The sequence below is a fragment of the Curcuma longa genome, chromosome 8 (genome assembly GCF_044706935.1).
Source record: "Curcuma longa cultivar G26 ecotype Majalengka, Jawa Barat chromosome 8, ITB_CL_G26_1.1, whole genome shotgun sequence".
Lineage (NCBI taxonomy): Eukaryota > Viridiplantae > Streptophyta > Magnoliopsida > Zingiberales > Zingiberaceae > Curcuma > Curcuma longa.
In genome coordinates this window covers 7886666-7911888 of record NC_133868.1, presented here as the reverse complement: position 1 = coordinate 7911888, position 25223 = coordinate 7886666, and the positions used below count along the sequence as shown (strand labels likewise).

Here is a 25223-nt window from a genome sequence, read left to right as displayed (position 1 = left end):
TTTTAAAATACGATCATCTAGTTGTGATGCTTTAGATTTGGTTTTTATTTAAGATTGTACATGGGGAAGAGTGCATCAGAATCATGGATTAGTTTGTACATTTTGATGTGATCAAAAGTTAGTCGCAATTTTTAATTTCCATCGGAAAGAGTTCGTTAAAATCGTGGATTAGTTTATGGTGCAGTGAGCAGGTTAATTAAGGAGGACAAGGTGCATAGTTTATAAAATTGGATTGGATAGATCGAGTGAGTTAAATTATGTACAGTCAAAGATTTATTTTGATTTCATTGGTCGGACTAAATGTAGAGTTTCTAGTTGAAGAATCTGATTCAATCGAATAAAGACAATAATATATAAGATTTTGGATGATTTGAATGATCCAATGAACATATTTATTGCAACTTGTTTACTTCACAGCCATATGATTTAAGCCACGAAATAGAGATGTGGTACAATTCTTTTTAAAATTATACATGCTGATGATTATATTGGATATGGATCGGATAAACAAATATTAATAGAAAGTAGGAAATAGCATTATAAATATGATCATAAATGTTATTTTTTATTAATGAACTTTTGTATGATTTTTCTTATTTGGATGAGAAATTGATATTAAATTAACCATATGAGAAATTTTTTTATGACTTTTTTCTTTAATGTGTCGCTCTAAGATTTTTGGAAAATTTAATCTCTTCAAAATTATATGAGAGATAGCAAAATACCTATGTTTAAATGTAAGTTTGCAGTGCACCATTTTTAATTTATAAACTGGTAGAAAACTTTTTTAAAATTAATTCCATAATAACATTTGATGCCATTCTTTATAAAGAAAATTACACATGTAGCCTTATAAATATGTTATTTTGCATATTACAGAGTGCAAATTATTTAATTTATTTTAAAAAAATATCATTGCAATTCCTAAAGCATTGATCTATGCCAAGCTTAACTATTTTAGAATAATTTAATATTTATAATTGATAATCTTACCTTTTAACTTTTGAATCAGATATTCTGATCTTGGCCCTTTGGTCACGAGATATATATCCTTACATCCCATTGGAATGTGATATAATTCTATATTACGACAAAGTTAAACTCCTTTTCAAGTCATTATATGAATTTAATCAGCAACCTTTAATGAAAAATCTGCTGAATCTAATATGTATAAACATCCTATATCCATTTGTTATCACTGCCCTCAGCCCTGTTGGCTCAGATGTTTTAGAAACACTAAACCATATAGCTGTTAGTCGACTACAAATAAAGGCCATAAAGATTCTAGAGTAAAACAAGAAAAATGAAAAGGGTTAGTCTTCGCCAACATTTCAATGGGATCTTAGCATTCGTCGTGGCATTCCAATATCTGTGCAGAAGCCACCATGGGTTCTCCTATCTTCCCCTTCCCTGATAGAGAAAGCTTCAGGTTGTTCTGTCTAACATCCACTCCCTCAGTACATGTTTTAATTTGTTCAAGCTTCTATTAGCATTCTGTAACAAAAACAAAGTTAAAATCCAAACATGTCGGAGAAGAATAGACTGACAGATATGTCTAATCCAGCAATTGAAAAAAGATGTTTTCGATTTGTAAATTTTGACCATTATATTATAGATGATTGACCCATCGTTGATGAACTTGACCATTATGTATATTATATATGACTGACCCATCGTTGATGAACTCACGTTATGAAGGGCAGCGACTCTCATTTCTGCATTTGTTATTTGAGACTCTATTTCTTCTTCTACTTGCACAATAAGCTGTTTGTGTGAAGCTTCTGCTCATTAAACCAAATAAAACCAATATGAAAAGGAATTATTATCCATATAAGAGAATTGCATCAGATCTCTAAGAGAAAGGCAAACTTCATGTGTATGATTTACCTTTTGTGCATTCAAGATCATGTGACATGAATATTATGAGCACAAGTAACACCTTCAGAAAAGAATAATCTAACTTTATTGAAAACAAAATGAGCATACTCAGTGTATTAAGCTAGAAAGTTTAGTTACATAGTGTTCCATTACAATGCATCAGCTATTGAAAAAAAAAATGAGGACATAACAAAGGAAGATAGACCCAGCAAACTACGGGAAAGTTAAGCAGAGAATGCCAACAGACAAAAGATAGAAAGATTTTAACAGACTGCCAGAAAAGAAGAGTAGAAAAGAAAAGAATAATGCAAGTAATGTTGCAGTCAGGCATCTTTATGCTTTGTGTTCCTATCACATGATTGAAAAGATATAATAGGTACCAGAAAACCACATGATAAGGGGTCTAGATCCGGAACCTAGAGTTTGTTTTAGGAGAACAACCAGAAAGAAAACTTAGAAAACGACTAATGGCGTCATGCATTTACCTGGCATTACATCTGATGCACAAGTCATGCTCGCTCATATATGCCTGTTATTTGTTTATTTGATGTCTAATTCTCCTATCCTAACAATTCGCAAATTTGACTTCATGCACTAACTACATAAAATTTTAAACACTTACGCTGCTTATCGAAACCTCCCTTTAGCTGTATCTTGTATGCTTCTATTTCCTCGAAAGTGTTTTTGCAGACATGGAGGTGCTCACCTACCTCCTCCTTGAACTTGTTGTGTATGAACTCCAATCTTTCTTGTTGTTCTGTCACTCAGAAAATAATGAAATAAGCTAAAATAATTTAAAGAGCTCAGGGAAAAAGTACAACTGACAAGGACAATTGACAACTGAGGCATCTTGCAAGCTTATATTTACTCAAACTCTAGCTTCAAATGGTAGCCTGATCAGGTTGACAAAGTGAGAATGTACATGAAATTTTATTGAGCAATTTAATAATTCACCAAGCGAATTCATTGACCGCAGTGAAGTTTGTACCTCTGAATTTAGACTCTAAGCATTTTTCTTTCAATTTGCCAGCACTGAGGAACTTCCCACTGCAAATAGTAGAAGAGACTCTCATTAACATGTTACCCATTTGTTGCAAATGTGAATAACTTACATATCTTTTTCTATCCGAGATTCAGCATGTTGTAGTTGCTCGCATACTTTTTCCCTGGTATCTGAAAGTATATCTGAGCTTTTTTTGCATATTTGTGACCTTATTTTGGTTTTGAATCTTTGAAGAACTAGTGCCAGTTGGATTACAGCCCTATCACACACAGGTAGATTGGTAGGAAACATGAGCAGGAAAAAAAAACAGCTATTTTAGACCTGGGCAGCCTGCAAAAATAAAGGCATTTGGTAGTGAAATGGATGAACCTTTCCAAGCTATCCTCTGGATACTGCTCCAAGACTTCATATGCTCCAGAAGGTTCTTCAGTTTCTGTATTAGAGTAAAGCAAAGTTAACCTCAACAGTGGACATGGATGAGACAAAACATGAGCATTTAGCTAAAGTAGAAAATGATGGGGATAGTATGTTTTTGCTTATCAAAAGGGTGGGTGGGTTTATTGTATGAGAAGAAAGGATCGGTTGGGGGAGGAGATAAACTTAGAGAAAAAGAAACATGAGTGATAGAGCTCCATGTATAATTTTGTGAGCATTAAAACCCTCCTTCCACCATCCCCTCTCCATCCTAATTTTCCATCCAAGTAAATTCAGTATTAATCATCATCACACTGCATCATTTCATTTGATGAAATCCAAGTAGGACTGCCATTACTAAAGGACAGCATCCGAAACTGAATAACCAAACTTAAAAAAATTCAGCCAATCATTTAACCAATTTGGTTTTATTTGGGAAAATAAGAAATTTTCATTTTCAGGCTGGAAGTCTTTACTAACAAAACTGAAACAGTATTCCCTAAACACCATAATTGACCAGGATTAAGATTAAGATTATTAAAAATCAAGCACAACAAATTAAGTCAATTCAACTCCTTAAACATGGCATGTGTTGTAGAAGATCATTTCTTAATTTTTCATACTGAAATAAAGTATAGCATCAACATCCAAAAAAAGAAATTGGAAGTAAAATCAGGTAGGCAGTATTTCAAAAGAGTATATAGTCTTTTCTTTTGGGAAGGTGGGGTCACCAAGTATCCACTATCTGTGTGTATCTCCACTATATGCGATGCAGTACCATTTATGAGCATTAATATTTAATATAATAAAACTTAATGATAGAACTCTGTAATGCGACAGCTGAGATTGCAAGAGGTGATAACTTACAAATGGTCATGAACAATGCACGTAGTACCATTACCATGTTGTATTTGACAAATCATCATATAAATAACTTCAGAAGAAAGAAACTCAATGTATAGCAAGAGTATTCCATAATTATGCTACCACATAATAAAAAATAAAACATCTGTAATTTTCTTGACTTTATTTACAAGTATCTTCATCTAGTGTTTCTGGAACTGGAAACCCAATCATTAAATACTAAAGCCATATGCATCCAAAATGATGACATTTTCATAATTGTAATTGACCAATTCTAAAAGCAATGCAGTTCACACTCATTAGCGATAACATTTATCCTTTGCATCTTTCTCACTGGCCACTGCAATAACATGCTATTGACAATCATAACTTAGAAAATGGTGATGACATGCAACATCCTCATCAGCAATCAAGACAATGGCCAATGAAATCAAATGGGGTTGAGTAGAAGAAAACACCAAGATATACAAGTAGAGTTATTTCTATAACAACATTTTATCTAGACATCAATGAAAAAGAACAGAATGATTGAACTATTGTACAAGATGAGCAGCATTCAATTAAACAGGGATCAGCTGTCAAAGAGCTGTTGTATAATTGTATCTGAGGCAATGCAGGAATTGAAACAGAAATTACAACAAGATTGCAACAAATGGGAAAAAACTGAATCAGATACAATTAATCCACAAGCATATCATTGATAAATAAATAAGAAATGATCAGATGTTAGCCAATGACATATGATTCAAACTTAGCCACTAAGATATCTGTTTCAAAAGGTCAGCATTCTACAAACTATAATCAATAAACAAGGGATCATCCAAGTTCATTAACTAAATAAACAGAAATATTAAACAGACAGAAATCACAAGCATAAAAAGGATATGAGTGAATTCAATTATTGAATGCATCTGGATCATGGAAAATCCCAACTATTAAACAAGCAATATATAAACCAGATTATAGAAATTATGCATAAAAATCTCACTCCAATGCATTTTACACAACCATACCCCACTCAACCAACATATGGAATCTGGGAAACTGCTAGGTTCAGACTACTCCCTAACCGATAGTTATCCATGATTAACCATCAAACCATGTTGATCATTCTAAACCGGCAAAATGTGTTCACTTCAAAGTTATAATTTCACATCTAATATGAAATAGGTAGCGAGACAAATTGATATTTATGCTCACTTGCACAAGACTATCACATGAAATTTAAGCACCTTTATAGAAAAAATCACTTGGCTGGCATTTGTCTGGTGAAAGAAAAGGTTGTTTCTTAATTTCATTTTCTTCTTCCTCACTCAGAAGTACCATATTCTCTGATTCAAGAATCTCCACTGTCTGTTCCTTAACATAATTAAGGCAAATGAAATAAGGAGACAATGAAGAGGCAACCTACAAGACTATTTTAAAAGAAAGACAACAACAAAAAAGGATACAACAGATTCCATGTCTGAATCTAAACTATCAGTTTTGTGTTTGTGATTCTCCATAAATTTTGACTTAGAAGATGTTCTTAATCTTCTCTTAGTTGGACTGTAAAGGTCCTCATCCAGTAGTTTACATCTTGGTGAAGGTGACCTCACATTCATGGTAATATTTAGATCCTGAAGATCAATTAGTGGGATTGTTTTCTGCACTGATGGATGTTCAACTTTTTTTTCCAGGTACACATTATTTGGCACTTTGCTGTCAACATGTTCCCATGAATACCTCTTCCTTTTTAGGCTATTAGAATGTTCTTGAACGTTTGCAGTGCTTGTTACGAGTGGAGTGACCAAATAACTATCTGCTTCAGATTGTAACCGATGTTTCAGACCCTTCTTTGATGTTTGTGGCTTTTCTTTTTCATGCTCAACCATCTTCGCTTGATAAAAATTTGGCTTTTGAGTCTCAACTTGTTCACATGAATATCTTGTCCTTCTCAGACAGCCAGAATCTTGTTGAGTTTCTGCACTGTTTGCAAGCGGAGTGATCAAATGCTTATCTACTTCTGATTGTAAGTAAAAGTTGGGACCTTTGTTTAATTTCTGTGGCATGTCTTTGTCATGCCCAACCAGCTCCTCTAGAAATAAATTTGGTGTTTGACTCTTGACAGTTTCACATGAAAGGCTCTTCCTTTTCAGACTAATAGAATGTCCATCTTGAGTTTCTGCACTGCTTGTGGCTTTCTTTGATGTTTGTGGCTTTCCATTGTCTTGCTCAATCATCTTATCCAGATACACATTTGGTTCTGAACTCTTACCAGGTCCCCTTGAACTCTTCTTTTCTGGACTACTGAAATGTTGTCGAGTTCCTGCACTGCTTGCTACAAACCCAGTAATCAAATTCTTATTTGCTTCTGAATGTAACTGCTGGTAGGTTCCTTTCTCTGATGTCTCTAGCTTGTCATTATCATGCCGAAACAGTAGATTAGCAGAGGGCCTTGTTTCTCGTCTTCTACATGATGCTTCATCTGGGGATGGCACTATTTGTCCTCTTCCATTGGCTTCTAAAATTTTGACAGAAGAAAACTTTTCAGTTAAATGGACTTTCGGTAACTCAAATCTCTTATTTTTCAGTTCACTTTTCATCCCTTTAAATTCATTGGGATTATAGTTAATGTGCTGGGCTGAATTTACTAGTTTTGCTTCCACTCCATCAAAGGTAAAGATGTTATTTTCTCCCAGTTTCTGTTTAGATTCGGAGCTGGATGACAGAGGAATTTTTCCATACACACTGCCCTGGAACAATTTCTGAAATGTTTTAGATGAAGCTTTCTTTTGAGTCATAGAGCGCGTAAGAGGTCTTCTGATGATTTCATTTGGACTTTCTGAATCAGTCTCAATAGTATCTGACTTCATTTTGTTCCTCTTAGAATTTCCTTGTCTAACTTTTCTTTGATTTCTGTTGAATGTTTTTCTATTTCTGACAACTGGAGAATCTATAATCTGATGGCTCTGTGCAAACTTATCAGATTGATTCCTGTTGATGGCGTCCTTGTCTTCAGGTTCTGGCAATTCTATTTTCTGCTTGCTCTCTGATGCCATGTTTAGTATCTCCTGAAGCTTCGCCTTCAAGCCTTCATTGTTATGCTTAATCATTTTGTCTTGCAACCCCATATTAGCACCTTTATGCAGCACATGCATTTCAACATTTGCAACCTGCTCTAATCTAATTCCAGAAGCAATACAACCTGTTTTCTCCTGCATCCTGTCCTGTGACTTGTTCGTTGAAGCTTGATCTCCAGACAAAATTTTCATTGAAGTTGGCATTGGATGTTGGGACTTCATGGAAAACCACTCTGAACTCTTTTCAGCCTTGTCTGCCTTATCTCCTTCAGGAGCAACAAAATCTACATTCTCAAGAATATTTTTTAACGAATGTATCACTGGAGTCTGCTCAGTAAAAATATGAACTGTCTGCCTGGACTCTGTCCCCTGAGGTAACAATCTTGTTGAAAATTTCACAGAAGCTTTCTCATCTTTGGCATTCAGTGTTCTACTTTTAGTTGTGTTCTCAGAAATTTCAGGTTCCCTATTTTTATTTATAACATTTTCATCCAATTCATGTCTCCTATGCCAAGATGGCAGTCCAACATCATCTTTAGTTTCTCCTTGGGATCCCAACTTTGGGTACTTCTCGACAGTAATACCAATGGATACTTTTGGATATCGTTCTGGAGGATAGTTGTTGGTTCCCAAACTCTGAAAAACACTTGATCCAGCCTACATTATGCTTGAAAACTTAATAAAATGGAGGAATCTATTTGATGGTCAAAGCATGAAAGAAACATTTAACTTGACCCAGGAATGGAAACACATCATGTTCCATAAAAAAAAGAGAGAGAGAAGCAAGTAAGCTCATAGACAAGCATACATTTAATAACTTTGGTGACTTAATATCTGTCATTTTCTTCTTCAGCTAATTGACTATGGGCATCTACTTCTAGATTGAATCTGATAAAACAGCAAAACAAGAATCAGAAAATAATGGTATGTCTAGAGGAAAAAGTGCTCTTTACAGAGAATCCTACTGGACGCCAGCTCAATTTAACTCCAGCACATAAGAACGTGGTAAGAAAAGAAGGGGAAAATTTTAAAAAATATAACAAAGAAATCTTTTAACCATCCTTGTATGTATTCCTCTCGTGTGCTTTTCATGGATCATTTAAATCTGAATTTACATTGTGCTAAACTCTTTTCAAGTGTGTTTACTTACTTATAGGGAAGTTGTCCAAATGAAGAGGGTCAGAAGGCGATGTTTTCTCGAACATTGGTGATGACTAGACATTGCCAGCCACAAGTCATTGACCATCGCAAATAATCAAACATCATGCAGCCATCACACCTTGACCATCACCACAACCTATTGTAACTTCGGATGGAGGGGAGGGTTAAGTTGACTACTGCAGGGCAGCTAATGTAACAATGGACAAGGGGGTCAAATTTCAGCAAAGCCGAGAAAAATGCCCTCCCCACAGTGGTCAACTACAACTTTCTAATTTACCTCCTCACAGATGGTCGTAGAGTCAATTGTGTGGAGGTCGTTGAGGTGGCGGATTCCACCTTTTTTCTACAATTGGGATAGAGGAGAGACTTGAAAACAAGTGTATGGAACTATTTTTCATTCCTTCCTCTTCCAACTTTTGATCCCTTCTCTTTCCTTTTTTTCTCACCCTCTTTTGGCTCCACCTTTTCCTTATCTACAATACTGATCCCTCCAAGTAAACAAAGTCTTCAAGATTCATCCTTGATTAGATCAGAATTTGAGGATGAATTATTATCACTAGACTCATCATTGTCTGGTCCAGATATGCAAAATATTCAAACTTTTGGAAACCCCTCCTTGATTGGTCGAGGGAAGCAGCTGCCATGTATAAAATTGAAGCAGTCGTAAACAAAATAAACTTGGTAACATTGGCTAGTTGTATAACTTCAACTGTGTTTTGTTTATTTTTCTCTGTTTATTTAGCTACTTGTTGGGCATCATTCGACTCAAAATAAAAAAGGATCCTATTTGTATCTTCAAAATACCAGTACGAAGCAGACAGGTAATTTCCTGCAACATAATTAATTATGATTGTTATGCTTTGAGAATAACTGATGATATGGTAATCCAAACATTAAACTGATGTGAAAAACAAGTTTGCATCCCAAAAGCAAGGGGGCCTGTCTTATAAACTGATGAGAGACCGGGCACAAGTAATTTGAAAATTTTGTTACATAGAATAAAATCTGCATGAATGCCTCAGAAATGTGATCAAACCATGTTAACAAGGGAACAAGCCAGTTGCTTACAAATTTATAAGCAATAGACATATAGAAAACATACGACACAATGGTGTTCCAATTAGATAGGAAAATATTGACTGCTAATATATATATTTTTAAATAATAGCAGAACAATATTCCCAAGATATCCGATCTATATTCCAAAAATTCCAGGAAAATGATCAAAACCTAGTTAACAACGACAGAAAATTCAAATTATGTAAATGCTTCATATCAGGACAACACGTTTCATAAACAAAGCATGAAATCTTCACTTCTGACACTATATTGGCGAAACGAGATCAACTTCCCGTGTGAAGCTCTTATGAAACCTTACTCCCCGGTAAAACCTAACACATTTCTTGAAAGCGGGAATGGAAGCGAAGCGGTCAATTAATCCCCACTCAAACAAATACAAAAACCCTAAGTTCCTTTTTCAAAAGCACCAAAAGCCTAAATTACTTGCAAAGCGGAAATCAGATTCCCCTCAATTCGCGTAGCAAAACCACAGGCATTGTATCGATCTAATGCGAACACCCATAGAAGAAACAGAACAGGGCAGAAAAAAACGCAGATGAGAGGGAAAAACAGATCAAAGTTTCCGAGTAAATCCATCTCAGAAGCTAAGCCGAAAGCATCTGCGATTGGAAGATATCTCACCTCCTGCTCCATCCTGGGCAGATCTGAAGCCCCTCTCTCTCTCTCTCTCTCTCTCTCTCGCTCTCCCCTCAAGGGATTCAAATCTGAAACGAAGGGCGGGTTCCCTCCAACGCTAACGGAACGCGCACCGCCATTTTATAACGTGGGTCGAGCGGGCATCTAACAACTTCGGATGGGCCCAATGTTTCACCATGTTCACATGTCCACTTTGTGCAGTTGGCTTTGCTGGCACTTGAAGCCGAAGAAATGAAGAACATACGCTTGACTACTGCGTGAGGCATGTGTGACTATAGAACTGCAGATAATATGAATATAAACTAGTCATCTGAAAGTGGTAGTCATTTGGGTGACTAATGAAAATGGTAATTTAGATTTTAAAATAATTCCTATAACTTTTTTTTCTTTCCATTTCAGCATTTTAAAATATAAAATTTATAAGTTTTGAGATAGTGCTGCATATACAGTAATTATCTTAATAGTGTATGTATTTATAGTGAGTAAAGTGACAACTTTTACTAGCAAATTAAGTAATTGTTATAATTAATAATTACGGCCATTGTAGCTATAATAATATGAAATAAATTGGCTTTTTCATTTTAGTCTATTTAAGTCAGTGTTGATAATGATGAATAGACCTCACTTCATATTCAGCAAAGTTATCAAGATGCAACTCTGAATTAAATATATTTGTTAAGTGCTAATTAACATTAATAATGATAATATTTTTCCAAATCTGAAAAAGAAATGAATTCAAATTTTTATTAAAGAATTATATTTCTTTAAACAATTCTAAACATTAAATCCTAAACCTAAATGATTTAGCTTGCTTAAATCCGATTCAGAAATTCGAATTGGATCTGAATCCGACCCAATTTGGATGCTTAGATAACCGGTGACTTTTTTTGGCTGTCACAAAAAATTATCCCACGCTTTCTACTCGCTCGGACCCAGGGTACAGAGTGGGTAGCTAAATTATTGATTGGGCCCGACGGAGCCCAGAAACTTCTAGAATTTTTTCCCCAGGCCTCTATAAATTTACAATGAACCCTTGTTTCCGGTTTCTCCAAAACCCTCCCAACTCATCGATTACCTTCCAGGTCTCTCTCTTCTCATCCTTCTGCCCCTGATCACCGCCGCCATGGCCATAATCTCCGAGATCGAGGAAGAGATGCAGAAGCAGGAGGCGCCTGCCTCCTCCTCCTCTCCGATTCCCGCCTCGACGGCGGATCCAGACGAGGAGGTCTTAGCATCGCTTCTCGCCAAGAAGGGCCCCCTTCCCTTTCTGGAGGCCGCCATTGACCTCGTCAGGCGTCGATCGGAATTCTTTAAGGACGAGGCGGCGGTGGGAAAGGTCGTCAAAGTAGTAAACGCCGCCAAGGAGAAGGCCGATGCCGAGGAGAGTTTGAAAAAAAGGGCTGCCAGCGAGGCAGCCAAGGCCGAGAAGCGGCTCAAGGAGGAGGTCCAAACTGTTCCGGTGAAGACGGAGGCCAAGGCTCCGGAGACGACGGAATCTTCTTCCGAGCCAGATGAAAAGGATGGTTTGCGGAGTAAGCGGTGCTCTTTCATATGTCATCCTTGTTTTCATAAGCTTCAGTCCATCTTACCATTTTTTTCCTTTTAAACTGTATTGTTGGGATGCGCCGAAATCTACATTGAATTAGGTTAATTTTGGTATTGTGACGTAGAGTCGACTAAGAGATGGACAAACTTTGAGCATCTAGGGTTGCCCGCCCCTTTACCTGAATGCTCAAGACTTGAATGCTTAAAATTTTTGTTATTCATTTTTGGATTGAAGGTTGTAAAGTACATTTTTCTTATGCAGTGCCGTTGTTGTGCTTGAATCATTGTAATTACAAATATAGTTGCTTTTGCGAGAATTAGTGCATCCTTTCTTTTTATTAGGGTTTTCTCTGTGATCTTCCTTTTGGTTTAATATTCACTTTATTAATATTCTGTTCCTTATCTTGCAGAACCAAATTCTGGTAATGGATTGGATTTAGATAAATATTCATGGATCCAATCACTTCAAGAGGTCACTGTTAATATACCAGTTCCTCAGGGAACAAAATCAAGATTTGTTACTTGTGAGATCAAGAAAACTCACCTTAAGGTTGGATTGAAGGGTCAACCTCCAGTTATTGATGTAAGTCCGTATATTGCATATATGTTTATTTGATTCGGACTATTGCTAGAAAGTCTTGTATCTCACCCATATAAATTTGCCTCCAGGGGGAGCTTTATCAACCAGTGAAAGCAGATGACAGTTTCTGGAGCATAGGTACTTCAACATGAACACATTTTGTGCAAATTATATGTTTGTTTTTATATCTTAAGGTCAGACGTGTCCTTACAGAGGATGGGAAATCCATTTCTATACTGCTAACCAAACAAAACCAGATGGAATGGTGGAAATCTGTGGTGAAGGGTGACCCTGAAATCGATACCCAGAAAGTAGAACCTGAGAATAGCAAGCTATCTGATCTAGATCCTGAAACTCGCCAAACTGTAGAAAAAATGATGGTAATTGCTCTTTTTTTCCTTCAAATACATTAACGTGGTTAATTTTTTTTTTTCTAATTTAGACATCTTTATTACCCTTGGTCACCTTGTCTGTCAGTCTCTCATTATCAACTTGTCTGGTTTCTGATAAATCTATAGCACTGATCTCTATTGTTGCCATATTTCACATGAATCTACCTATAGTAATCTTTGCTTTCAATGGATGATTTATAAACAAACTGGTTAGCTAGTTTTGCTACGTAAGATGAGGAAAGGCTTTGAACCAGCGACACTTTAAATGGTTTGGTTAACCCCATGCATGATTTGCAGGAATAGCTACTCTATATTGCTGCATGAACCTTGATTACCAATTTTGTCAGAATTAATAAAGGGATATATATGCTCATGTCAAGGCAATTTTCTGTTTATTTGTATTATATTTCTTTCTGTTATGCCTTGTATTGTTGTTATAATATGCACGCAAATGGTTTGTTTAAGTTGTCATTAGCTATTTGTGAGATCAGGATGATCTTTTTTTTCCCCATATGGAACTTCATAAATGAATTTTATTGGAGTTGTGGTACTCTGATCAATTTTGTCCCTGATAGATGCCATAAATGTTTTTTTTACTAATTATCATTTGGATTATGCTATGATATTCGTTCTTAAACTCTCACGATGGTTTTTGTTTTCAGTTTGATCAGCGGCAGAAATCCATGGGTCTTCCAACAAGTGACGAGATGCAAAAGCAAGAAATCCTCAAAAAATTTATGGCTCAGGTGACCGATCTTCTCTTTTTGCCAACATCTTCTTTCTTTGACTGTACTTGTCTGCTCATGTTCTATAGAATCATTTGACTGCTTTGTTCTGTGCAGCATCCGGAGATGGACTTCTCAAGGGCAAAAATAGCATAATATTATGACGTTAGTTAACAGGATCAAGTTCGTCCGTGGACAATGTGGGTTATGGAATTAAGAAAAAGGATATCTTCTCGAGTCGATGCTCTGGTTATGGCAATGTTTTGTTATCTTGTGTCTAGACTCTAGAAAGCATTATTAATTTAAGTTGTTTGTGACTTGTTATGCTACATCTATGGTTTGATGCTGTGTTTGAACTGATCTGTACTATGGTTAAGACCTCGGCCTCATTATGTTATTTTTAGGTTACTTTGTGAAAATTATACCATTTCATGAACGCGGAATATAGCCATCCTTTGTGGATAATTCGGTAGGCTGATTGATTGAGGAAGTGAATCATATTTTCCTATGAGATTGAGTTTATCAGATGCATCTTTTCCTATTGATGCAACTAATATCTGCCTTAGCAGTGGTCATTGAGAATTTCACCATGTAATTTTGCTATATATTGGATAAAAAACCATCTAGGCTACCTTATCACAGCAATAAATGGGTCTTCTTCAATTACAAACTTCTTGAAAGAATATAGAAACGAACCATACATGCAATAAGATCCTAATAATCAATCCTAAACCATGCCTTGATTTGTATGAGTATATCAAAGATCCTAGGAAATTTGGAGGTAGATAAGAGCAGCAAATGGCAACCAGCTAGTAAGAAATTTTGTAACTTCAACATTGATGCTCCTCTGTAATCTGTTTTTTGTTTCAGGTCTACAAAATCCAATTTGAAGTTACAAAGGAAAGAAACCAACAATTGTTTCTCACGCAAGAATTTATCAGGATCGTCTTAGAATGATAACATTCAAGTCCTCGTCTTTTAGAGATCTTTTCAACAAACAACGCGTTTCCCTCTTGTATTTGGAGTCATGCCTTACTATTTTTGATCATTTTTCCTTCTTATTTTGTGATGGAGTGCAATTTATTAAAGCATAAATAAATATGACCATGAGGCGAAAATTTCCGTATTAGTGGATATTATGAAAATTTTCCAAAATAATATATCTAGATTGGCAAACAAAACAGGTCGCGTTGGAAGCCAGCGGTGACCGAGAATCCATAAGACGCGACCACGCTGATGAAAACCGCTGCCTCCAGTCCAGCCACCCAAAACTGAGAGAAGTCTGAAGAGAGAGGAGAGACGAGAGGCGGTCGGAGAAGGCCATGTCATACAACAAGGTATTTAGGGTGGCAGCCGACGGAAGCGCCGACTTCCGCACGGTTCAGGAGGCGATTGATGCAGTGCCGCTCTCCAATCGGACGCGGACGGTGATCCAGGTGACGCCCGGCGTCTACCGGCAGCCCATATACGTTCCGAAGACCAAGAATTTCATCACCCTCGCCGGTTCCTGCCCCGAGAATACCGTCCTCAGCTGGGACAATACTGCATCTGGCATCAACCACCATCAGGTTCGCATCAACCCCGAGAAGGTGCTTCCTATATGTTTCTCTCACACGCCCACTCTCAATGCAGCCGTCGCGAGTGATAGGGACGGGGACTTTTGGGTGCGGAAGCACGATTGTAGAAGGGGAGGACTTCATCGCGGAGAACATCACTTTTGAGAACTCTGCTCCGCAGGTGTGCCCAATTGGTTACCTAAAACCCCCATGTTTATTTCTCTTTTCTTCCACTGCCTGTATGCTGGAGTGGTTCAATGTCATGGCCCGACACAGGTCTAATTATTTTGGGTGTACATGTAGGGTTCGGGACAGGCCGTGGCTCTCCGGGTGACTGCCGATCGATGCGCTTTCTACAATTGCAGGTTCCTTGGGTGGCAGGTGCTTTTAATTGGCTCACTCTTTCTTCTCAATTGCTTGTTTTTTTTTTCTTGACATTCCGGCTTTTATTACCTAGTGCAAGAGATATGAAACTGTTTGATACAATATGTCGAGTGGCTTTCTCTTATCTTTTCTACTTTATCTCATCAACATTGATATTAGTTAATAGTTGTTTATTGTCTCTATTCGCATAGCTATGATTTATCTTCTTCTTCTTCAATTTTATTTTAACACTAATATGGCATTTCATCTTAAACTTCGCTTCTTTCTTGTTATGGTTGATTCTCGTAAAAGAGAAAAGGATTCAGAGCTATCCAAACAAGAACTCAGCTGATCACGAAATGAGATACAAGGGGCAATGAAATGGGCTGCAAGGCATTTTTTCCTTAGCTCAGGGAGCCCAGCAGCAAGAAAAACAGGGGCATTACTGCATGCCATGAGGCTGCAAAGCATGTAACCTTGCACTACTTCCAATCCGCCGCACGGCTAGTATCACAATGATGACTTAAGCCATTAGTGGTTTAGTTTCGTAAGAAATGAACGTTAGATTTCATTGCTTACAATTTAACAAAGTGATCTATTATACTTATCACCAAAAAAAAAAGTGATCTATTATGCAGTTTTTTGTGAGTAAAAAACAAAGAGCATTTTCATTCTAGTACGTGCATTGAAATAGTTGGCTTATATAGAAGATTTTGGTCTGCGGCAAATTCATTAGGAGGTTACTTTTAAGAAGACATTGAAGATCAAGGAGGGAAGATGAATTTGAGTCTTGAGTTGTCAAGGGAGATATTTCTTAGCTATCCACTTTTGTAGCTAGCTTCATTTAATTGAATCCTTCAATCTTTGGTTGATTCCAAACAAAATCAGCCAATGAAAGACGAGAAATATATCAATTCTTTGTATAGTCTTCAAGAACAGGCAGGCATCCACTGTCATCTATTTAGCTCTGCAATTTCATCTCTTTGAGGTTGTGGAAGACTTATATTCACACATTCTTCTCCCAATCTACACGTAACCAATCAGGAAACATATGTTCATATCCACCACATACTGTCACTTGCAATAGGGAAGGACTAATGGTTCGTTAATGACTGATATAGTTTCTATTTCCCAAAAATCAATAATCAGTGTCATCAAATCTTCTCTTATTTAATAATTCTTTCTGTCATTTCCCTCTTTCAGTATTCTAGATTTACTCATCTCGACAAACTGATATATTTATCTCGGGAAAGTTTTTTTTAGCTTATAATCAGGATTGTGAAGTTAACAGTATTACATTTTTTTAATTTTTAAATAACAGCTGTTGTTTAAATTCTGCAGGATACCTTATACCTACATTATGGAAAGCAATATCTGAGAGATTGCTATATTGAAGGAAGTGTTGACTTCATTTTTGGTAATGCTACTGCTCTCCTAGAACATTGCCATATCCATTGCAAGGCGCAGGGATTTATAACTGCTCAAAGTAGGAAATCTTCTCAAGAAACTACTGGTTATGTCTTCTTGAGGTACACCATTCTTTAGCAAACTTAATGGGATTAGAAAAAGTGAACAGATTTGTTTGCAATTTTAAGTTGAAAGAACTAGCTTCTGTTATTCTCTATGTCAAGATAGCTCAAGGATCCGGTTGAAATGATTAGCATGGACATAAAATAACCCAAAACTCTGTATTGTCTTGCAAACATGAAATTGTCTATTAAATATTGTTTTAATTTTGCTCTTTCAAAGGTAATGCTCATCGGGAATGTTATATTTATGAAATGCCTCAAGCTAAAATTATCTTAGAAAATCAGGAGAATGGTTTTATGAATGAGTTCTTGTTTCAAATTGGATAACTATTCAGCACCTTGAATAAAAAAAACAAAATCACTTGATGAAATGGTTGTGAAACTCTATTTGATTACTTTAACACCCTATGCTGGAGAATTATCAGAGATCATTTTAGGATTTGATGCAACTTATCAATTTGACTTGACTATGAAATTTGGTCTTTGTTGCATGATTTTGCGAAACAAATGTTGTTGGCTAAACAATGAACAAGCTAACCCTCTCCCCTCTTTTAAATTTGAATTGTCTTCTTATATTTATTTTTAAAAATTTTAAAGTTATCAATTATTTTATGTTTTTTTTGCATCCTCCAACCCTTAAGGCATGATTCCTACATGGAGACAACCTAGGAAGTTAACACTGACTGGGAATTCTTTTCTCCATTTTTTCGCATTTTGCTTTCCAAATTGGGCATGAGTAGCACACAAAATGTCCCTTATATCCTGTAAAAAAACTACTTTTAATGAACTAATTTAATGAATTTATCTGCTTATGTTCATGTTTAATGAGCTAATTTGCTGTACATAGTGTCTTGAGCTTGACTGCAGGCTTAGTTAGCAGAGGTAATGTTTCAATCATTTTAGCCAAATGTGGTCTATAAGTACTAATCTCATTAAGTTACATGACTAAACCAGCATAGATAATAGCATATACTGATAACCTGTGTATTTAGTCAGATAAATAGGATGGAGAGAGGGAGATGGAAAGAAACAGGAAAGGAACCTCATGAAAATTTTTGCATGTGTTTTTCTTGCCCTTTTGCCTCTATGTTCCCTCTCCTCTCTTATTCAACCACCCAGGCGAGGTTGCTTCATTGCATAATTTGGCTGTCTCTACGGGCTATATTAGTTTCCACATCAAGTGCCATTTGGTTTTGCTTGCTTTGATTTTGTTCCTTACATTCGATTTGCACAGATGTGTTATTACAGGCAGTGGTGGAACTTCGTATGCGTTTCTTGGGCGTCCATGGGGACCGTTCGCGAGGGTTGTTTTTGCATATACTTGGATGGACTGTTGCATTAGACCTTTCGGGTGGCATAACTGGGATAAACCTGACAATGAACGAAGCGCTTGTTTCTACGAGTACAGGTAATTTGCCACCTGTTACTTCCCTAGTTTACTCATCCTTTTAGATATTGAACAGATTGGCACTCTAAATTCAATCAATAATAGCTCCTTGATTGATTTAGTCCGCATGGTTTCAAAAATGATTGTCTGATGAAGTTCTTGCTGCTTCTCAACAATTTACACTGATAATCAATGAAATAAAAAATATTCACCCTTGACCTGTTTACTTTCTGAGCTCATTTCAGATGCTCAGGACCTGGTTGCTGCCTCACAAACCGAGTCGGATGGTCAAGAGAACTGCTTGATGATGAGGCAGAATCTTTTATCTCACACTACTTTGTCGATCCTGATCCAGATAAGCCTTGGCTTGCACAGAAAATGGCTATTAGAATTCCATATTCGGCTTAGAATTCTGAGTTCATGCATAATCTGAATGTTGTGTATGCCCGCTATAATGTTTAGCACCTCATGGATTCGGTCCTTTTAAGAATGTACTGAAGAACAGTTGTTTGAGATGCTTTATTAGTTCCTGATTTACAAGTAATTTGAGCTTTTGAAGGTGTTCATGTGCTACATTAATGATGCTTATATACGAGAATCCAAGCGATATAACATTTTATAAATATAATCATAATTTACTTAAAATATTAATTTATTTTTGATAGTTTTAATTTTTAGTGTAGCTATAATTAAACATCAAAAAAAATATTTTTTAAAAGTTTTTTGTGTTCCGAAAGAGTACTTCTGAACAAAATATAACTCTGGGTAAAAAATAATATTGTTCCTAACTGTCAGTGACATTTATTGTTTTTTTTTGCTACTTTAAACGTTAGGATTTTGTTTTGTTAAAAAGTTGGAATACAAATCTTAATATATTTTATAACAAGATTAAAATATGGTTCTATATTATTTCGGTGAAAAAGGGATGCAACTGCTAGAAATGCCATTGAACATTTATAATGATGATTATATAAGAAAATAAAATCAAATGGACATCTATATATTAAAAGCACTAAATAAATAAATAAATATACATTAGAAAATGATTCTATAAGTAGAATTATGTTTGCATAAAAAAAGAAAATTATCAGAAAAATCTATATGCTTTAATCAAAATTAACTCTTCTATGTTAGTGTTACAATATTTTATTATAAGGTGATTATTTCTTATTTGTTTTTTCTAAACTGTAAAATATTTTTTGTTTTTAATTTTTTTATACTATTGATTTCCGACTTCATTCACCCTGTGACTGGATCCAAATGAAATGTAGGGTATTTTTGACATTTTACTAGCTTTTAGGGTTTGGTGAATAATACGTAGCACCCTCGCAGATTTTCCATTCGCAGCCGTCGCAAATTTGGATATCAAGAGAAAAGCTCAGGCTTTTTGCTGCAGGAGAGTGATCTTGTGTGATAATGGCGTCGAGGACCCTTTCTCAGAAGGAGCGGGACATACAGATGATGCTTGCGGCAGATGTCCACCTTGGTACCAAGAATTGCGACTTCCAGATGGAGCGCTATGTCTACAAGCGGAGAACTGATGGTAATTCTATCTCCGGTCCCCGTCTCCAAAATTTGATTGTTTTTTTTTGCCTTTTTGTGTCTGATTTGTATTCCATTAACTTGATGCCTTTCTCTCGAGAATGCGCTATAGTGTCTGGTGTTTCTGATTGGAATTTTGGGTATTCGGTAAAGTTTACTAATGCTTCGTGGGGGGAAAATGGTACTTTTGTGTGTTTGTGTGTGTTGTTTTTGCTTTTAACCTCGAGTGCTGAAATTCTTTAGTTGTAATTCTTTCGTGTTATGAGAGTTCATGTCTAAGTTCTTTGTCTTCGTTTGTCAACATGTTGAAGTTGAAGATTCATGATTGATAATTGGTATGAAATTATGTAATGCTTTCGTGTAATGAGAGTTCATATCTAAGTTCTCTATCTTCTTTGTGTTGAAAATTGAAGTTTGATTATTGACATTGGTATGAATTTATCGCACGTCTTAGAGAAAAAAAAAGCTTATGAAGGGTTGTCAAATAATTAACTCACTCAAGAATTTATTGAAGGGGGAAACAATCTAGACAATTCACATATATGGTTGAATTCAATTAAACTATGGCTATTTGATGACTAGTCACTAACCTAGGAAAGTGTAAACTACTCATGGATGAGTGAATATGCTCAATGTGCTCGTGTATAATGCATTACAACTTGAGAAATAAGTTTCTATCTTTAAGAAGGTTACGGGTTATAACTGATTAATTTATATGAATATATTAATTAAATGTTTTACAAGAAGTGTTAGTTTTGGGGCTTTATCAGTCCATGCATGAGTTCAGGTATTCTAGATCTAATCATTAATTTTCATTTTGATTAGATTGAATTGCAAATCTCCGATCCTTATATGATGTATTGTTGTTCAGCCTGATTGCACTTGTTTTAATACCATTGGTGATCTTTAAATTCCCTCACTTGATCTAGGCCCTATTATCCTATCCTATTGCCTATAATAAGTTTTTTTTATATAATATCCAATGTATGTGTTTCAAGTCATAATCCTTTATTTATACTTGTTTAAGTGCTATGCTCATTAGAATGACACAGAATTTAAAAAAAAAAAGAAAGACAGAGATATAAAATCGAGGCAGATAACAAAATTGGTAATTTTCTATCTATGTTTCTCTGGAGGGATTGGAAAAGAATAAATTACCTATACCTATCTTTTGTCTGTTAAAATTGGATGGTAGCTGGATGAATTACATGTAGGTGAAATCGGGCAAAGAAGCCAAGGCAGCAGCAAGGGAAGGATAGGAGATTGCAATGATAACTTCATATTTGGGAGGTGTTCCGGCTAAAAACCGACGACAGTCAACCCTCCGGTCAATAATATGCCACCTCAACCTATGAGGGCCCGGCGAAGGGAAGGGAACCTGCAAGAATCACGGGAGAACGGACGGATTAGTTGGCGCCGGGGGATCCCGGCAGGCCACTCCGACGCTCAAGTTAGGTTTCCGGTGGTGGTGGAAAATAATAGAGTAAAGAGAGCAGTAGTGAAAATGATTGAGATTCGATGCCTCCTTCATACCTGCGAGAGGGCTTATATACCTGCCAGGAGAAGCTCCTTTCTGTTAGCGAGGCAGGCTTTGAGGGTATCTGGGGGGACAACGTCTGGCGTTGTCTGACATCCGTGTCAGAGAGGTAGCATCTGAGGGACAAAGGTGAACCGTTTGTAACCGTCCGCCAGCGTGGCAAGGCAGCCAACTTCTGTCGTTTATCCAAAAGAGGGAAGAAGATTGCCACGGGGGAAGGTAGTCGTGAAGACATGATCGCAACCTGGCCCCTGCACCTGTTCACATGCTCCTTTGTCTGTAGTGTCGATAGGGTTTGAATTAGAAATGCTTGTCGGAGTGGGCAGTGTAGCTATCTCCCGGGAAATGGTGTCGGCGGTGAGAGCCGGGTGAATCGTTTGCAGTGTAAGAATGGCCGAGAGAAGAATCCTTAGCTGAGTCTAAGGGCCGGGGATGTGTCTCCCGGGAGCTGGTCCATTGGACCCCTCAGATCCTTTTAACTGAGTGGATCAACTTCCCGACCGTGGGCCCCGGGGTTTGCCACATCAGCTCATCTGTTGACCTGAAGGGCTGCATATGAACAGGTGAGACTGCCTTGACCGTAGGCCCCGGAACTGGCCAGGCTGGGCAATCTATTGACCGATTGCGCCACGTCAGGAGAAGCTCCTTTCTGTTAGCGAGGCAGGCTTTGAGGGTATCTGGGGGGACAACGTCTGGCGTTGTCTGACATCCGTGTCAGAGAGGTAGCATCTGAGGGACAAAGGTGAACCGTTTGTAACCGTCCGCCAGCGTGGCAAGGCAGCCAACTTCTGTCGTTTATCCAAAAGAGGGAAGAAGATTGCCACGGGGGAAGGTAGTCGTGAAGACATGATCGCAACCTGTCCCCTGCATACCTGTTCACATGCTCCTTTGTCTGTAGTGTCGATAGGGTTTGAATTAGAATTACTTGTCGGAGTGGGAAGGTGTCTCGGACCGACAGTGGTCGGGTTTACCCGGGATTAAGTAGGAGATGTGTAGCCCGGGCGAACTGAACACCGTTGGTGAATGGCCGGGCTACCCGACAGACTTAGCCGTAATGTGCAAATAAACACAGTTTAGGTCAACTGTATGGAGTATCTCTCGGGAATTACCTTCAGGAGATGAATGAGGCTCGGAGCGGTTACTGCTCAGTAGTATCCGGGCAGACCAGGCACCTACAAGGGATGGCCGGGCAAATGAGCAGTATAGAGACAGTGAGCAAGTCACACAACTGGTATTCCGGGGTGAGAGTTTGGGAGGCCAGGGATGCTTAGGCACAGTAGTGTCTAACGAGGCCGAACAACCTTGGCTATGAGGAGTGTTGACCGAGGTATGATGTGGAGATCTGGGGGTACGTTTCCCGGGGGATGACTGGGCAGTGTAGCTATCTCCCGGGAAATGGTGTCGGCGGTGAGAGCCGGGTGAATCGTTTGCAGTGTAAGAATGGCCGAGAGAAGAATCCTTAGCTGAGTCTAAGGGCCGGGGATGTGTCTCCCGGGAGCTGGTCCATTGGACCCCTCAGATCCTTTTAACTGAGTGGATCAACTTCCCGACCGTGGGCCCCGGGGTCTGCCACATCAGCCCATCTGTTGACCTGAAGGGCTGCATATGAACAGGTGAGACTGCCTTGACCGTAGGCCCCGGAACTGGCCAGGCTGGGCAATCTATTGACCGATTGCGCCACGTCAGGCCCGGCATGACTTACCACATCAGGAGGATTAAAGTTTTGAGGAAAGGAAGAGTTAATCTTCCTTCTGCTATCTTCTCTCTCTATTTTTTATTTCTCCTCTACTCTTGTTTCTTTTTCTCAACAGATGCACAACCTTACACTACACCAAAAAAGAAACCAGAACTGATGAATACTATTGATTTTCATAACTACATACCATTGATGTCAAAGAGGATTTTTGTTTTTGTTTATTACTTCTCAGTTGTTTGATTACATATTATGATTGTAGAAGTTCAGTTTCTATCTAGAATGACCTGGTTTTTTCTCTTTATACCAATTGTCATTTGTCTAATACCTTGTTTTCTTGATTTTATGTCCTTTCAGATCCTTTGTTGGTTTTTTTTTGTAATGCATCTAGTTGTTCATCTATTACATAATTGAGCACCATCAAACTACTAAGTTCTATTTCCTGGGTAACTTATTTCATTGAAATTGCAGGTATCTACATCATCAACCTTGGAAAAACATGGGAGAAACTTCAACTTGCAGCCAGGGTCATTGTGGCCATTGAGAACCCTCAGGACATTATTGTCCAATCTGCAAGGCCGTATGGTCAGCGAGCTGTTCTCAAGTTTGCACAATATACAGGTGCTCACCCTATTGCAGGGAGGCATACACCCGGAACCTTCACGAATCAGCTGCAAACATCATTTAGTGAACCACGACTTCTAATCCTAACTGATCCTAGAACAGATCACCAGGTAAGAAAATTGGCTAGAAATTTTGAGATTGTACTTGGATGCAGATTAGTTAAAGAAACTGTCCTATTCTTCTACCAACAGCCTATCAAGGAATCTGCTCTGGGTAACATTCCAACTATTGCCTTCTGTGATACTGACTCTCCAATGCGATATGTTGATATTGGGATCCCAGCTAACAATAAGGGAAAGCTCAGTATTGGCTGCCTTTATTGGTTGTTGGCCAGGATGGTTTTGCAGATGCGTGGCACTATTCCATCTGGCCGAAAATGGGAAGTCATGGTGAGTTTACACTGATTGTTTATTTCTACTTTCTCATCGGTCATACCAATTCTATTTTGATGAAAACCTTTTTATTTTTGTGCATTTTAACACACTTAATACCCCTACTTAAAGTTTTTTCTGTGGATTTGATATATGGCATGCATTTTTATCAGGTTCTAATGAACTTATTTTTGTTTCAGAAGTTCATAATAACCTTTCTCTTGTTCCAGAACTTATTTCTCATTTTCTTTTATTTTATTTATTCGGTGATACTGGTTTTGCAGGTTGATTTGTTCTTCTACAGAGATCCTGAGGAAGCAAAGGAACAAGAGGAAGAGGAAGCTCCAGTTGCTCCTGATTTTGGTGCAGTTCCTGATTATGGTGCCATGGTACCTAATGATCAATGGGCTGCTGCTGAACAGTGGGTGCCTGATGCAGCAGCTGCACCTGTCATGGCTCCTCCAGTTCCAGGGGTCACTCCTGCTCAAGGTTAATCTAACTATCCATATGATGATCTACTTTGCTATGACCAAATTGACTAAACTATGACAAGCTTCTGTCGTACAAGACATTTCTGAATCTACACCAACAGTGGTATACTGATGCATTATTGCATATTTCCTCTCAAATGCCCTTGATTACCTTTCATTTTAAGATCTTCTCATGCAGTGATTCATGATATGTCAAATCATTATTTTTCTAGGTGAGTGACAGAATTGAATAGAGAACCAACTCATTTTATAATTATACAAAGATGTTACTTTTGGAATCAAACCCGATTACTTTTGTGGCATCTATTTCCAGTGTCTGATAACACAATGTTCTAGATTCTCTAACTTTAACCAGTCAACAACATTCTGTTGTTTAAATGTTACTTACCCCAAGGTTTGTCTAATTGTTATCTTTTCTACATCAGTTCCTGTAGCTTCTGATGGATGGGACGTCGCTGCTCCACCTCCAGGGGATGCTGCTGTCGTTGCGCCTGTTGTTCCTTCCGGTTGGGAGGCCGTTCCGCCTGCTGCTCCTTCTGGCTGGGAGTAAAATGAGCTGAAATGCTAGTGCCTCGTTAATCTTCAAATAGTTTCTCTTGAAAGAATTTGAATTTTGTTTTATTAGCACTGTTTGTTCCTCTGATAACCTCTCAGACTATTTTTGCCATTTTCTAGCCTCTTGTTTCTTTACTTCATTGTCTTTGCAACAGATTATTTCACTATTTTATCCGTTCAGAATTGTGATCGAAAAATTTATATGAATGAAAACTTCTCTCAACATGCTATACGC

At 37.5% G+C, this 25223-nt stretch overlaps 4 protein-coding genes across 4 annotated transcripts; 3 read left to right on the top strand and 1 right to left on the bottom strand.

Annotated features, from left to right (window-relative positions):
• Window positions 1-1425: 1425 nt before the first annotated feature.
• On the bottom strand, window positions 1426-8062 carry LOC141832890 (meiosis-specific protein PAIR3-like). Its single transcript, XM_074720253.1, has 10 exons — window positions 8030-8062; window positions 7627-7878; window positions 5611-7437; window positions 5392-5518; window positions 3251-3314; window positions 2991-3140; window positions 2867-2925; window positions 2501-2635; window positions 1690-1781; window positions 1426-1494 (listed from the first exon to the last, which is right to left on the bottom strand). Exons 1-10 carry the CDS (start codon window positions 8060-8062, stop codon window positions 1426-1428), a joined length of 2808 nt encoding a protein of 935 aa, XP_074576354.1.
• Window positions 8063-11158: 3096 nt separating this feature from the next.
• On the top strand, window positions 11159-13700 carry LOC141833323 (protein BOBBER 1-like). The gene is made up of 6 exons (XM_074720734.1): window positions 11159-11630; window positions 12054-12226; window positions 12313-12361; window positions 12437-12603; window positions 13278-13361; window positions 13458-13700. Exons 1-6 carry the CDS (start codon window positions 11222-11224, stop codon window positions 13494-13496), a joined length of 921 nt encoding a protein of 306 aa, XP_074576835.1. The 5' UTR covers window positions 11159-11221; the 3' UTR covers window positions 13497-13700.
• Window positions 13701-14530: 830 nt separating this feature from the next.
• Window positions 14531-18735, top strand: LOC141833498 (pectinesterase 31-like). Its single transcript, XM_074720961.1, has 6 exons — window positions 14531-14908; window positions 14973-15077; window positions 15200-15277; window positions 16601-16788; window positions 18023-18196; window positions 18421-18735. Exons 1-6 carry the CDS (start codon window positions 14663-14665, stop codon window positions 18581-18583), a joined length of 954 nt encoding a protein of 317 aa, XP_074577062.1. The 5' UTR covers window positions 14531-14662; the 3' UTR covers window positions 18584-18735.
• A 796-nt stretch (window positions 18736-19531) lies between these two features.
• LOC141833200 (small ribosomal subunit protein uS2y-like) lies at window positions 19532-25216 on the top strand. The gene is made up of 5 exons (XM_074720585.1): window positions 19532-19718; window positions 23419-23681; window positions 23763-23960; window positions 24227-24431; window positions 24859-25216. Exons 1-5 carry the CDS (start codon window positions 19592-19594, stop codon window positions 24981-24983), a joined length of 918 nt encoding a protein of 305 aa, XP_074576686.1. The 5' UTR covers window positions 19532-19591; the 3' UTR covers window positions 24984-25216.
• The last annotated feature ends 7 nt before the right edge of the window (window positions 25217-25223 follow it).